The sequence below is a fragment of the Meriones unguiculatus genome, chromosome 3, assembly GCF_030254825.1.
Source record: "Meriones unguiculatus strain TT.TT164.6M chromosome 3, Bangor_MerUng_6.1, whole genome shotgun sequence".
NCBI lineage: Eukaryota > Metazoa > Chordata > Mammalia > Rodentia > Muridae > Meriones > Meriones unguiculatus.
The window spans coordinates 150,515,271-150,528,280 of NC_083351.1; the positions used below are offsets into that span (position 1 = coordinate 150,515,271).

At 52.6% G+C, this 13,010-nt stretch overlaps 1 protein-coding gene across 7 annotated transcripts in view; it reads left to right on the plus strand.

The window, feature by feature from the left end:
* The window catches only part of Cracd (capping protein inhibiting regulator of actin dynamics), a 206,504-nt gene that overhangs the window by 181,043 nt on the left and 12,451 nt on the right, over nucleotides 1–13,010 (plus strand). For all 7 annotated transcript variants that reach the window (XM_060380786.1, XM_060380785.1, XM_060380788.1 and 4 more), the window contains 3 exons: nucleotides 1,905–1,973; nucleotides 4,342–4,524; nucleotides 5,680–8,428. In XM_060380786.1, the coding sequence (XP_060236769.1) occupies nucleotides 1,905–1,973; nucleotides 4,342–4,524; nucleotides 5,680–8,428 (3,001 nt within the window). The remainder of the gene's footprint in view (nucleotides 1–1,904; nucleotides 1,974–4,341; nucleotides 4,525–5,679; nucleotides 8,429–13,010) is intronic.

The window sequence follows — 13,010 nt, forward strand, 5'->3', positions numbered from 1 at the left end:
AGCTTGAAGTCCCCTAGGCGTGGAAAGGATGTCACGTTCCAGCACCTGGCTTTCTGAACTTGGTGTATTGACACCTTGCAGGAAGCACTTTGAATAGCCCTGCCCTTCCAGCAGCAGAAGGGGTGCCTACAGGTAGGAAAGAGGGCACAGAGGTCCCCTGGATAGCCAGAGTCTGGTGTTCTGTAGCGGCAGGTGGAGTTTTAACCTTTTCAAAAGTGTTTTCTACCCGTAGCCTATCAGATTTCCTGAACCTGGGGGTTTGTATTAAAATAGGCGTAGCTGTTACCAGCCAATATATCCATATCAAGACAAAGCAGTTTGCAACGAAGGGGGACAGTCCTGCCACCTCTGCCAGGCCTGGCCATGATGAGCCCCAGCAGCCATTTGTTGACATATGGATGGTGGACGCAGCATGTTTTTTGTTTTTTTGTTTTTTTAAACGCTCTCCCTCACCTCTTCGGTATCAGGCAGCAACAGCAGCAGCCATGGCTTTAACACGTAATTCATGAGGACTGAAGAAGTATCCTTGCCGTCACTTAGGTTTTTGAAGTGGGAGGTGCTATGGCCTCGGCAGAGGACGCTCTTTGTTCAGCAGACCTTGTTGTAGGTGTGGGTGTCACAGAGATGAGCAAGATTTGTCACGGGAGGGCCTCCGGTGGTTTACATCCTAATGAGAGGGTGTCACTGGGCACACAAGTCTCCAGGCACACAAGTCTCCAGGCACAGGTAATTGTCTCTCAGATCAGGCAACACGCTGCCTGCCGGGAATAAGGGAGTAAGTAACTCGTTTGGGAGAAGGGTCGCAGTTTTAGATGCGGGCTTGGGGACAGACCAAGCCATGAGGGCAAGATGAACGAATGCTCCAGGAGCAGAGCTGAGCTAGAGCAGAGACCCAGGAGAGAGTCAGCGGGTTTTGAGAAGGAGACAGGGAGGCTGGTCAGGTGTGGCTGGCTGGATGCCGTGGGGACGGCAGATGCCAAGAGCAGATGCTGGAAACCACAAAAAGGGAGAGAACCTGTCTTCAGTTCTGAGTAATAGGAAGCAAGCAAGGAAGTGTCTGGAGCTGACTTATCTATCTATCTATCTATCTATCTATCTATCTATCTATCTATCTATCTAAATGTGTGTGTGTCTATGTGTGTGCACAGGCACGCTCATGTGAGCATGGTTGCATGTATGTGAGATTCAGAAGAATTACTTCTCTCCTACCCTCGCTACCTTATGGGTTCTGGGAATAACTCTGGTCATCAGGTCTGCACCTACCAGTGGCTCACCTCACAGAGCCCTGGCTTGTGTCTCTAGACACCTTTTAAATGTGCAGCATAGAGCAGACTGGGCACACGGCTATATCGACACAAGGCAGCAATAGAGCTGCCCACCCTTAAAGGCGCATGCCACCTTCTGGGGATGTTTCCGGGACAAGCCTGGTTCCTTAGTCACCCTCAGCTCTCCCTTCCTGGTCTTTGGCCTTCCCAGTCCAGCCTTCTGCATCTGTCGCAAGGAGGAACTCCTGTCCTCACTTATCGCTTAAGGGTCTGACTGCTGAAGGAAGTCAGAAGAAGGCTGCCAGCAAGTCCCAAAGCTCTGTAGTGGCCCCATTTCCCAGGCAGGGTGGCCGTGGCCTCCAAGCAGCCCCTCGGCTGCTTCTCTCAGGCCTGGAGGGAAGTGGGAGGACTTACTTTAGGCTGGGAACTAAGCAGGTGGAAAGTACATGGAGATTTCCCTCCGTGGCGCAGAGAGTCCCAGTCAGCCACTCTCCACAGTGATTCCCTGTTGGTGACAGGAAAGCAGGTGTCCCCTGTGGAGCAGGAGGTCACCCTGATCAGGCCTAGAAGGTGCCGGTTGATTGCCCAGCACTTCCTGTTCCCACATTTAACTCCGAATGCTTATCTCTTCTGTTCCAGGCCAGTGATACACCAGGTTCCTCAAGTCCTCTGAATCTACCTGAAGCCGGGAGTGAGATGGAAGAGAAGGTAATGGGACTTGAACTTTTTTTATTGTCTCTTTCCTTCCCCCCAACCCTCACAATCTGTTGTTTCACCTTCTGTTCATAAACCAAAACAACCAGTGGTAGAGGTTAAAGCATCCATTTCCATGGCAACACAACCGCCCTGCTCTGAAGATTAGCCATACTCCCACATTGCCTTGGGATTTTTAGACAGTGAAACAGATCGTGGACCTCAAGTCATTGTTAATCTGCTGAGAAGGGCATTCTAGAATGCCTGCAGCTACTCTAGACTGTAGGAAAAGTCTTCTATTATGTACAAATGTTGAGAAACAAACCCAAACCCAACCTTACCTTTCTCTGCTTTTACACACATGCACTTTTAATGTCCCTTTATTAATTTGTGTGTACAAGTGTTCGCTTATGTGTATGTGTGTGTGTGAGTGTGTGTGTGTGGGGGGGGGGAGTATGTGGCCCTGGATTTTACCTGCAGTCTGAGGTGTCGAGACCCTTCACCCTGAGCTTGTGTCCTGTAAGGAGCTGGGTTTCTCTGATGAGAATTCTTGTCTCTACATGGGGTAGGCCTTCTCTAAAGAAACTGATGGATGTGACAATGACCAGCTGTGCATCCGAGAGGGGTGGCTCTGAACAGCACCACTGCCCAGACAGAGAAGGCCCAGTGGGGGATGGCACCGAAATCTCAGCTTTGAGTGCCCCTCCCAGACATCAGTCTGTCACACTGGCTCTGCCCTTCCCCCATGCACCTCTTTAGAAATGGAAGTAAGTGCTTAACTCACCTCAGAACTTGGTATCTATTGGAAGAGTAACCATGAACTATGAGCTACAAAGGCTGGAAATACTTGCTCTCCACCTCCTAATTCACGAACTCGTGTGTACGAAGTAACTTTCTGCTGATTACAAGTGTGTATTAGTTTGGTGTCTTACCTTCTGTGAATGAATATGGGAGGTAATTGCCAACATGCAAGCCCTTTGCACGCACACCTCACGGGACTTTACAGATACAGCGCAAAGCGTCCACAAGCCTGGCCCTGCCCTGGGCTGGCCTCTGTGCACAGAGCTACTACGGGTGCTACCCTGAAAGGGCTGTGGCGCCCCCTGTCGGGCATTGGCACCGGAGCCCTTTCCTCTAGGGATGTCTTCATTCTCTGATGTCATAGGTGTGGCTTCCTGCCGTCCTTCAGTCCATCCTCTGATTGAGGCTGTGCCATGGCCACCAACCTCTCTAAATGTTTGGAGTCTGTCTAAGGTTTTGGTCTTTTTAAAAAAGATTATTTTATTTTTTTGTACGTGAGCGTTTCGCCTTTGTGTATGCGTGTGCACCACAATCTTGCCTGGTGCCCGCAGAGGTCAGAGGAGGACACCAGATCCCCTGGAACTGGAGTTACGGATAATTGTGAGCCACCATGTGGGTGCTGGGAAGCGAAACCAGGTCCTGTGTGAGAACAGCATGTGCTGTTTACTGCTGAGCTAGCTACCACTCTAGCCCCTTAAATTATTTTTTGAGACGAGCGTCTCCTGTAGTCCAGACAGGCCTCCAACTCACTGTGGCCAAGGGTGACCTTCCTGACTCTCCTGTCCCCATCTCCCTAGTACTAAGATTACAAGTGTGTGCTGCCTTGGTGGGGTGAGAAGCAGTCTTCTAGTGAATGTGGTTTTAGTTATTATATTTATTTTATTTATTATGTATACAGTGTTCTGCCTGCACACCAGCAGGGGGCACCAGATCTCACTCTAGATGGTTGTGAGCCACCTGTGGTTGCTGGGGATTGAACTCAGGACCTCTGGAAGAGCAACTGGTGCCCTTAATCTCTAAGCCATCTCTCCAGCCCAGTTACTATCTTTTTTAATCAGAGCACTTCGTTAGCTTTTTGGCGTCTTCAGCATTCTGTGACTTTGAGCGAACATGTCAAAATATTTTTTAAAAATGTAATAATATTTATACCTGGCCCCACATTCTCTGACAGTTTTTTACATGTATACGTATCTTGCTCGTACCCCTCTTCCTCCCACTGCCTTCCCCCAGGCCCTCTCCCATCATACCTCCCTCCCTATTTCATGCCCTGGTCTCTTTAATAACTTGCCGAGTCTTCTCAGAGTTGCCCCGATGTTCACGGGTGTGGCACCTTCTCCTGTTTCTCTGGCCTGCCCCCGTGCCTCCTTAACCCCCGCAAGCAAAAGGAACCCCTGGCTTCCCCCCACCTCAGAAGCTGGTTGGGAACCGGCTGTGATTTTTTTGAGAATTTTGTACTGTGGAAAGACTGACTCTCATTCAAACCAGCCTAGCTTGGGCTAAGCCGGGCAAACAGAACCCAGCGGGATTCCCTGTAGCTAGTGCTCTGATCATGCTGACTTTTATATCTTAATCTGCACTCTAGGTTGTTCCAGTTAAACCCTCCCGGCCCAAAAGGCACTTCCCTTCTGCTGGCACCATTGAAAGTGTCAACCTCGACGCCATCCCCCTGGCCATCGCCCGCCTGGACAACAGTGCCGCCAAGCACAAACTCTCTGTTAAGCCAAAAAACCAGAGGGTGTCAAGGAAGCACAGGTGGCTTGCCCAGGTGCGTAGAGTGGGTCGTAGGTGGTGTGGCGCTGGAGTAGAGTAAGGTCCAGGGCGCTCCCTATCAGGGACTTGAATGTTCCGCAGCTTACGCAGCGAACAGGGATCAAACGATCTGTTTGCCCTCCATCGCCCGAGGTGGGGGACCTCAGGGCACAGCCTGGAATGTGCCAAATGCCCAGGAGTTTTCTGTCCAGAAAGGCAGGCCAGCTCTGCATAGCTGAGGTTTTTCTTAGGGTGGGGGCTTCTGAGTCACAAGCCTTGGGGGACAACAACGAAATCCAAATCTCCTTTTTTTGCTCACCTGCCTAGTGCCAGGTTTATCGTTTTTTCCTGTCAGTCATCTATACTAAGAAAAATAAATTTGGAAATGGCAAATGAGGGGGGCTAGAGGGCAAAACAAAATATATTATTTCCTCTGTTTCCTCAACTATTCTTGCTTTGTATGACCAATGACTGAGTTCATCTGGAAAGGAACACATTCTAAGGACCTTGAATAGACTGTTTTATTTTGTGCTTAATATACGTGCATGCATACTTACGATAGCTTAGCTCCTAAATCCGGTATAGTAAAAAGATTTACAACAATAACAAATTAGAATCATCATAACGACATACACTGTACTAAGTCGTTAAAGCATATTAATTGTCTCTGGAGGTTCAGCTGCCCGTAGTATTCGGTTGCCTTTAGGGCAGCTGAAACGGTGGGAGCAAAACCACACTCATTGCTGTGACAAAGTATCTGACGAAAGCAACTTAGGGAAGGTTTTATTTTGCCCAAGGGTTTGGGAGCACAGTCCATCTTGTCCCAGAAGTCACGGCGGCAGCAGTACAGAACTGAAGGCGGTCGCTTTGCACACGGGGGAAGAAGCAGGGATAAAAGTTAGCGCTCAGCTTGTTTTCGCCTTCCTACTCCCACCAAGACCCCAGCCCTTGGCAAGGTGCCACCCACATTCGGGCCGGCTAAGCCGTTCTGGAAAGAGCCGAGGGTGATTCTAAGTCCAGTCTGGTTGACCACGAGGCTTGGCCGTCCTGCGCGGCTGTGTCCGCACTTGGGAACATCTACCCCCTCGAGATTAGGAGGCTCGCCTGGGCCGTGGCGGGGACGTTAGGGCGCTGTGCGGAAAAGGCTAATTGTTCCCCTTTCCCGGGCTAGGATCGACCGGAGGCGGGCAGCTTGGAGAGCCAGTCCTCCCTGGACCAGAACGGGCAGCCGGGAGAAGACAAGCACGTTTGCCACGAAGAGGAGCCAGAACCTATGGAATCCCAGGAGGAGAAAAGACTCCAGGAAGAGTACTGGCGGGAACTTGAAGCCAAGTGCAAACGGCAAAAAGCCGAAGCAGCCGAGAAGAGGCGCCTGGAAGAGCAGAGGCGGCAGGCGCTGGAGAGGAGGCTGTGGGAGGAGAGTCTCAGACACGAGCTGCTGGAGGAGGAGGAGGAGGAGGGCGAAGAGGCAGACGCGCAGCCAGGGGCAGGGAAGGCGCCACCAGGGGAAGGGCGGCAGGCGGGTCTGGAGGAGCAGCGCTGCGCAGAGCAGGAGCCGGGAGATGCCAACGACCCCGCGCGCCCCGAGCCGGCCGAGCGCAGGCGTGAGCAGGAAGAGGCCGAGAGGCAGGAGGAGAAACTGAGGCAGAGGGATGCCCAGAGGCAGGAGGAGGAGCGGAGGCAGCTCGAGGCCGAGAAGCAGGAGGAGAAACTGAGGCAGCGAGAGACCCAGAGGCAGGAGGAGGAACTGAGGCAGGAGGATGCCCAGCAAAAGCTGGAAGAGGAACTAAGGCAACTCGAGGCCGAGAGGCGGGAGGAGAAACTGAGGCAGCGCGAGGCCGAGACGCAGGAGGAGAAGCCGAGGCAGAGCGAGGCAGGGGGAGGCAAGAGCCCTCGGGAAGAGGAGGAGGCAGAGAGGATGCTGCGGGAGGAAGAGGAGGCCAAGCGCGCGGGAGAGCCGAAAGGGCGGGAAAAGGAGGCGCCGGAGCCGCGGCTGGAGGAAGGCCCGCCGAGCCCACGAGGAGATTGCCAGGCGGTGCCAGCGGGCGACGCCGACCAGCAGGGCCGCCCGCAGATGGACCCCGGGACGCGGGAGGAAGCAGAAAAGCCGGAGTCCGCGGGGCGGAGGGAGACGGCGGAGGAGCAGAGGGGAGAGGCCGAGCCCGCGGGGCCGAGCGGCGGCGCAGACGCGGAGGGGGCGGGGGCTGCGCAGACAGACATCCCCCGGCCGCAGGAGGGACCGGTGGGCGGGCTGCGGGCCCCGGAGGAGGACGAGGAGGAGGGGGAGGACGAAGCGGCCGCTTCCGACGGCAGCCGAAAGGGGGAGGAGCTCCGCTGGCAGGAGGTGGAGGAGCGGCAGAGCACGCCCCGGCCCTACACCTTCCAGGTGTCGTCGGGCAGCCGGCAGATCGTCTTCCCCAAGGTCAACCTGACCCCGGTGACTCCCGCCAAGGACGCCGGCCCGGCCCCGGCGGCTCAGGATCCGCCCGCGCCCCGCGGCGCCCTGCCAGCGGCGCTGAGCATCCCGCACACGGCCATCCTGGTCACCGGGGCGCAGCTGTGCGGCCCGGCGGTCAACCTGAGCCAGATCAAGGACACGGCCTGCAAGTCCCTCCTGGGCCTGTCGGAGGAGAGGCGGCCCGCGGACGCCCCCCCGGGGGAGCCCAGGGCCGGCGGGGGCAGGGCCAGGCCTCCCCCGGAGTCGCCGTCGGGCAGCTCGACGGCGCTGGCCGAGTGGGCGTGCATTCGCTCCCGGATCCTGAAGAACGCCGAGGGCGACCCCCGCGGCGACCGAGAGCCGGCCAGGGCCGGGGACGAGCCCGCCCCCCGAGCGCGCTGCGACTCCCGAGGGAGCGGGCGCAGGGCGCCGCCGGGCAACGCCAAGTTCTCCATCACGCCCGCCTGGCAGAAGTTCTCGGACGGCGGTGCGGAGACCTGCAGACAGGGCCAGGACGGTGAAGGCGGGAGGAAAAAGCCGCCAGGGCCGGCGCCCAGCGGGGAGACGGCACCCCAGCCTCCCCCGCCTGCAGCGGCTCCAGAGCCACAGAAGAGCCTGGACAAGCAGGAGGCGAGCCAGGAACCCCCCGACGCCACCGACGGGTGCAAATTTGCCAAAGACCTTCCATCGTTCCTCGTCCCGGGCCTGCCCTCCCCGCAGAGAGCTGCGTCCCGCACGGAGTCCACGACCACTCTGGACAGCGAGACCGCGGGTGACGTAGGAGAGCCAGACCCCGCGACGCCGGGAGGTGAGGAAAAGGCCTCGCCCTTTGGAATAAAGCTGAGAAGGACCAACTACTCCTTGCGCTTCCACTGTGACCAGCAGGCAGAACAGAAGAAGAAAAAGAGGCACAGCAGCTCGGGAGAGAGCGCGGATGGGGGCACCCCCGCGGCCTTGAGCGCCCCCGGAGAGAGAGAGCCTGAAGCCGTGGCCCCCAAGCACGGCCCACCCCTTCCCCAGGACAGAAAGCCAGCCCTCAGCCCTCGGAGGGACTCCGTGGAAAGCCATTCTGGCGGTCACTCTGTTGCCGTCGCCCAGTCGGGGCCACCACCAGCCGGTAGCCAGACCCCAGCTCCGGAGCCCGACAAGGCGGCAAGCAAAATGCCACCGATGCAGAAGCCGGCCCTGGCTCCCAAGCCTGCCACCCAGACCCCACCTTCATCCCCGCTGTCCAGACTGAGCAGACCCCACTTAGTCGAGCTGCTGGCCAGGCGAGCTGGGAAGCTCGACTCGGAGCCCTGTGAGACCCGCAAGGAGAGCCAGGAGAGCAGTGGTAACCAGCCACCGTCGCCGTCGCTGCCAGAGTCGCCGAAGAGGCAGCCGAGGGATGAGGAGGAAGTGCTAGAGAAGAAGCCCGCTTCCCCGCCTCCGCCAGCCAGCCAGCCAGAGAGAGCCTCCCTAACTCCTGAAACAGGTAGAAAAGGTGTGTAGCCTCCCACACAGGACGCCCAGCCACGTTCGGGGGAGAGGGACCTGAGGGAGGGAGCCCCGGGAACCCGCTCTAGGAGGACAGGAATTGGGAGCAGGTTTGCTCCCTCCCGACTGGTCCCTTACCTGTAGCCCCAGTTGACACAGATCTCATTAACCATTTTGAGCAAGTCTGTAGAGACGATCGAAAGTAGAGTCACCGTCTCGGTAGCCAAGGCAAGAAGATGGGAGGGAGGTCAGGCCACCAGCCCTGGTCCTGTGGAGCTCCAAGCTCCGCTGGGCCATGTCAAATAAAACACAGTTTAACACCCTTCCTTCCCGTGCTGCAGACTTCCCATAGAGAAACGTCAGGGCAACCCGGGGCTCTGGCTGCCTGTTTCTTCATACTAAATATTTAAGGTGACTGAGTTGTCAGCTGACTTGGCTTCCGAGCTTCCTGAGAATGCTCACCTAATCTTCCAGAGACAAGTTTGGCTCATGACCAGGGAGTTTCTCTTTTAAAGTGTTCGGGTTTGGGGAGGCTTTTGCCTCCTTGAGGAGTGTTAGCTTGGTTACTTTTCCTACCTTCATGGAAGCCTCTAGAGTGCTGCTGTGAGCGTGCTATGCCACCCTCACAGAGAGCGTGAGTGGACATGATTACATCTTTCTGCAATGTCAGAAGTGAGCGAATAACAATAAAGCCGCAGGCTGTATCAGTTTTTCGCTAGCCCTTTGCCAGGTAGTCTCTGTTTCCCGTGATGGTTGGCCAAGTTCTCTTATTCCAATCTTAATTACTAATATTAGATCTCATCTCACACATAACACTTCACATAGTAAATACACACGTGTACATGAGCACGTGTGTGCATGCATGCATGCTTGTGCCCATATGTGTGTTTTGTACCTGTATAAAGTGTTAAGCCTCAGTAGGAGTCAAGGAATCCAGAGAGGGCTTACTGGAGGTGGAGTGCTGACACGGATTCAGAGTCACTGAGGAACTAGTTAAGAAAACAAGAATGAACCCAGCAGGGGGGGCTGGAGAGAGGATTCTGTGCCAAGAGCACTCACCCTTACAGAGGACCATGGGTTGATTCCCAGAATCGCTCCTCACACCTCTGCATAGTTCCAGGGGGTCCAGTACCCTCTTCTGGCCTTCAGTGGGCACCAGGCACACATGCAGTACACTTGCATACGTGCAGGCAGTGCGTGTGCGCACATGCAGACACACACACACAGGAGGACTACTGCCAGGGAAGCAGGGTTTCAGGTAAACACAGCCTCAAACCTTAGGGTTGGGTCCAGCTGCAGAAACAGCTGGAGCTGAAGGACCACAGAGCCATAGGAAAGGTTTGGGGTCTTTATGGGGTACAGGTGAGCAGGCTGCACCCTGGTCTATGCGGTGTGGTCTATAAATCCCCAGCCTTAGCCTTTACGACTTTAATAATGCTCACGTGCCCATATGTCCCCAGTTGCTGGGATCAGTTTCCAGGTGGTTCCTATCTCTTTTAGGAATAAGTGTGTCAGTGTGCCCCATGGGTAGTGCCGGACCAGAGAAGCCACGAAGTGCCATCCTGCTTCTGCATTTGCACTCAGAAGGGAGCCCAGAGCAGCCTGGGGCGTGGAATTGCCTGGGGCAAGGCACACATTGGGAGTCTCTGTCTACCCAATAGAGAGTAACTTAGAGCAAGCCACAGCGGGGTCTCCACAAGTCCTTCTCATTTTTACTTTTACATTTTAGAGTTTGTTGTCATCTGTTTGGCCGTGCATTCATAAGGATGGGCTCCAGCAGCCCAAGGTCATTTCCTTTAGTTCTGACAGAGTGTGCTTCTCTGGCCGTGGAAGGCTGGCACTCAGGTGCCTTTCTCTTCAGCGCCTTTCTTTTCCACGTTGTTTTCCTTCACTCATTTCCGGAAGCCATCTCCAGTCTTAAACGGTTAATATACTCAACAAGCAGATTACTACTCTTAACAGGAATCTTGCCCCGTGCTGGCGGCGCACACCTTTGATCCCAGCACATGGGAGGCAGAGGCAGGTGGATCTCTGAGTTTGATGCCAGCCTGGTCTACAGAGTGAGTTCTGGGACAGCCAAAAGCTACACAGAGAAACCCTGTCTGGAAAAACAAACCAACAAATACCTTGCCCTTAATTTTCTTGTTTGCAACAGTGCCAGCAGCATTTGGAATAATGGCGTACACTCTTCCAGTTTTGCCATGGTAACATTTACGGGCACCCCTTCTTTTTTTTTCTTTATTAATTACACTTTACTCATTTTATATCCCCCCCCCATGGTTCCCTCCCTTCCTCCACCCTCTGCATTCATGCCCTTTCCCAAGTTCACTGATAGGGGAGGACTCTTTTTCCTTCCTTCTGATCCTAGTCAATTAGGTCTCATCAGGAGTGGCTGCATTGTCTTCTTCTGTGGCCTGGTAATGCTGCTTTCCCCTCAGGGGGAGGTAATTAAAGAGCAGGCCAATCAGTTCGTGTCAGAGACAGTCCCTGTTCCTATTACAATGGAACCCACTTGGATACTGAACTGCCATGGGCTACATCTGTGCAGGGGTCTTAGGTTATCTCCATGCATAGTGCTTGGTTGGAATATCAGTCTCAGGAAAGACCCCTCTGCTCAGATTTTTTGGTTCTGTTGCTCTCCTTTTGGAGTTCTTGTCTTCTTCAGATCTTACTGTTTCCCACTTCTTTCCTAAGATTCCCTGCACTCTGCCAAAGGTTGCCCATAAGTGTCAGCATCTACATTGATAGTCTGCAGAGCAGAGCTTTTCAGAGGTCCTCTGTGTCAGGCTCCTGACTTGTTCCCTCTTTTCTCCTTCTTCTGATGTCCATCCTCTTTGCCTTTCTGGATAGGAATTGAGCATTTTAGCAAGAGTCCTCACTCTTGATTAGTTTCTTTAGGTGTACAGATTTTAGTAGGTTTATCCTATATTATATGTCTATATGAGTGAGTATATACCGTGAGCATCTTTCTGCTTCTGGGATACCTCACTCAGGATGATCTTTTCCAGATCCCACCATTTACCTGCAAATTTCATGATTTCCTTGCTTTTTATTGCTGAGTAATATTCTATTGTGTAGATATACCACAATTTGTGCATCCATTCCTCCACTGAGGGGCATCTGGGCTGTTTCCAGCTTCTGGCTATTACAAATAAGGCTGCTACAAACATGGTTAAGCAAATGTCCTTATTGTGTACTTGAGAATCTTTTGGATATATGCCTAGGAGTAGTATAGCTGGATCTTGAGAAAGCACCAGATTGCTTTCCAGAGTGGTTGTACAAGTTTACATTCCCACCAGCAGTGGAGGAGGGTTCCCCTTTCTCCACAACCTCTCCGCATGTGTTGTCTCTTGAGTTTTTTATCTTAGCCTTTCTGATTGGTGTAAGGTGAAATCTTAGGGTCGTTTTGATTCGCATTTCCCTGATGGCTAATGAGGTTGAGCATTTCTTTAAGTGTTCTTTGCCATTCGGTATTCCTCTGCAGAGAATTCTCTGTTTAGCTCTGTACCCCATTTTTTAATTGGATTACTTGATTTTTTGCTGTTTAACTTATTTAGTTCTTTATATATACTGGATATTAGCCCTCTGTCAGATATAGGGTTGGTGAAGATTCTTTCCCAATCTGTAGGCTGTCATTTTGAGAACAGTGTCCTTTGCTTTACAGAAGTTTTTTAGTTTCATGAGGTCCCATTTATTGATTGTTGCTCTTAGAGCCTGTGCTGTTGGTGTTCTGTTCAGGAAGTTGTCTCCTGTGCCAATGAGTTCAAGGGTATTCCCCACTTTTTCTTCTAAGCGGTTTAGTGTATCTGGTTTTATGTTGAGGTCTTTGATCCACTTGGACTTTAGTTTTGTTCAGGGTGATAAGTATGGATCTATTTGCATTTTTCTGTATGTAGACTTCCAGTTAGACCAGCACCATTTGTTGAAGATGCTGTCTTTTTTTCATTGAATGGATTTGTCATCTTTGTCAAAAATCAGGTGTCCATAAGTATGTGGATTTATGTCAGGGTCTTGTATTCGATTCCATTGGTCCACCAGTCTGTTTCTATGCCAGTACCATGCAGTTTTTAGTATTGTTGCTCTATAGTACAGCTTGAGATCAGGGATGGAGATACCTCCTGAAGATCTTTTACTGTAGAGAATTGTTTTAGCAATTCTGGGTTTCTTGTTGTTCCATATGAAGGTGAGACTTTTTCTTTCAAGATCTGTAAAGAATTGTGTTGGTAATTTGATGGGCATTGCATTGAATCTGTAGATTGCTTTTGGTAAGATGGCCATTTTTTTCTATATTAATCCTGCCAAGCCATGAGCATGGGAGATCTTTCCATCTTCTGATATCTTCTTCTAATTCTTTCTTCAGAGACTGGAAATTTTTTTCAAACAAGTCTTGGACTTGCCTGGTTAGGGTTACACCAAGGTACTTTATGTCCTTTGTGGCTATTGTGAAGGGTGTTGTTTCCCTAATTTCTTTCTCGGCCCTTTTGTCTTTTGTATACAGGAAGGCTACTGATTTTTTTGAGTTAATTTTGTATCCGGCCACTTTGCTGAAGGTGTTTATCAGCAGTAGGAGTTCTCTGGTAGAGTTTTTG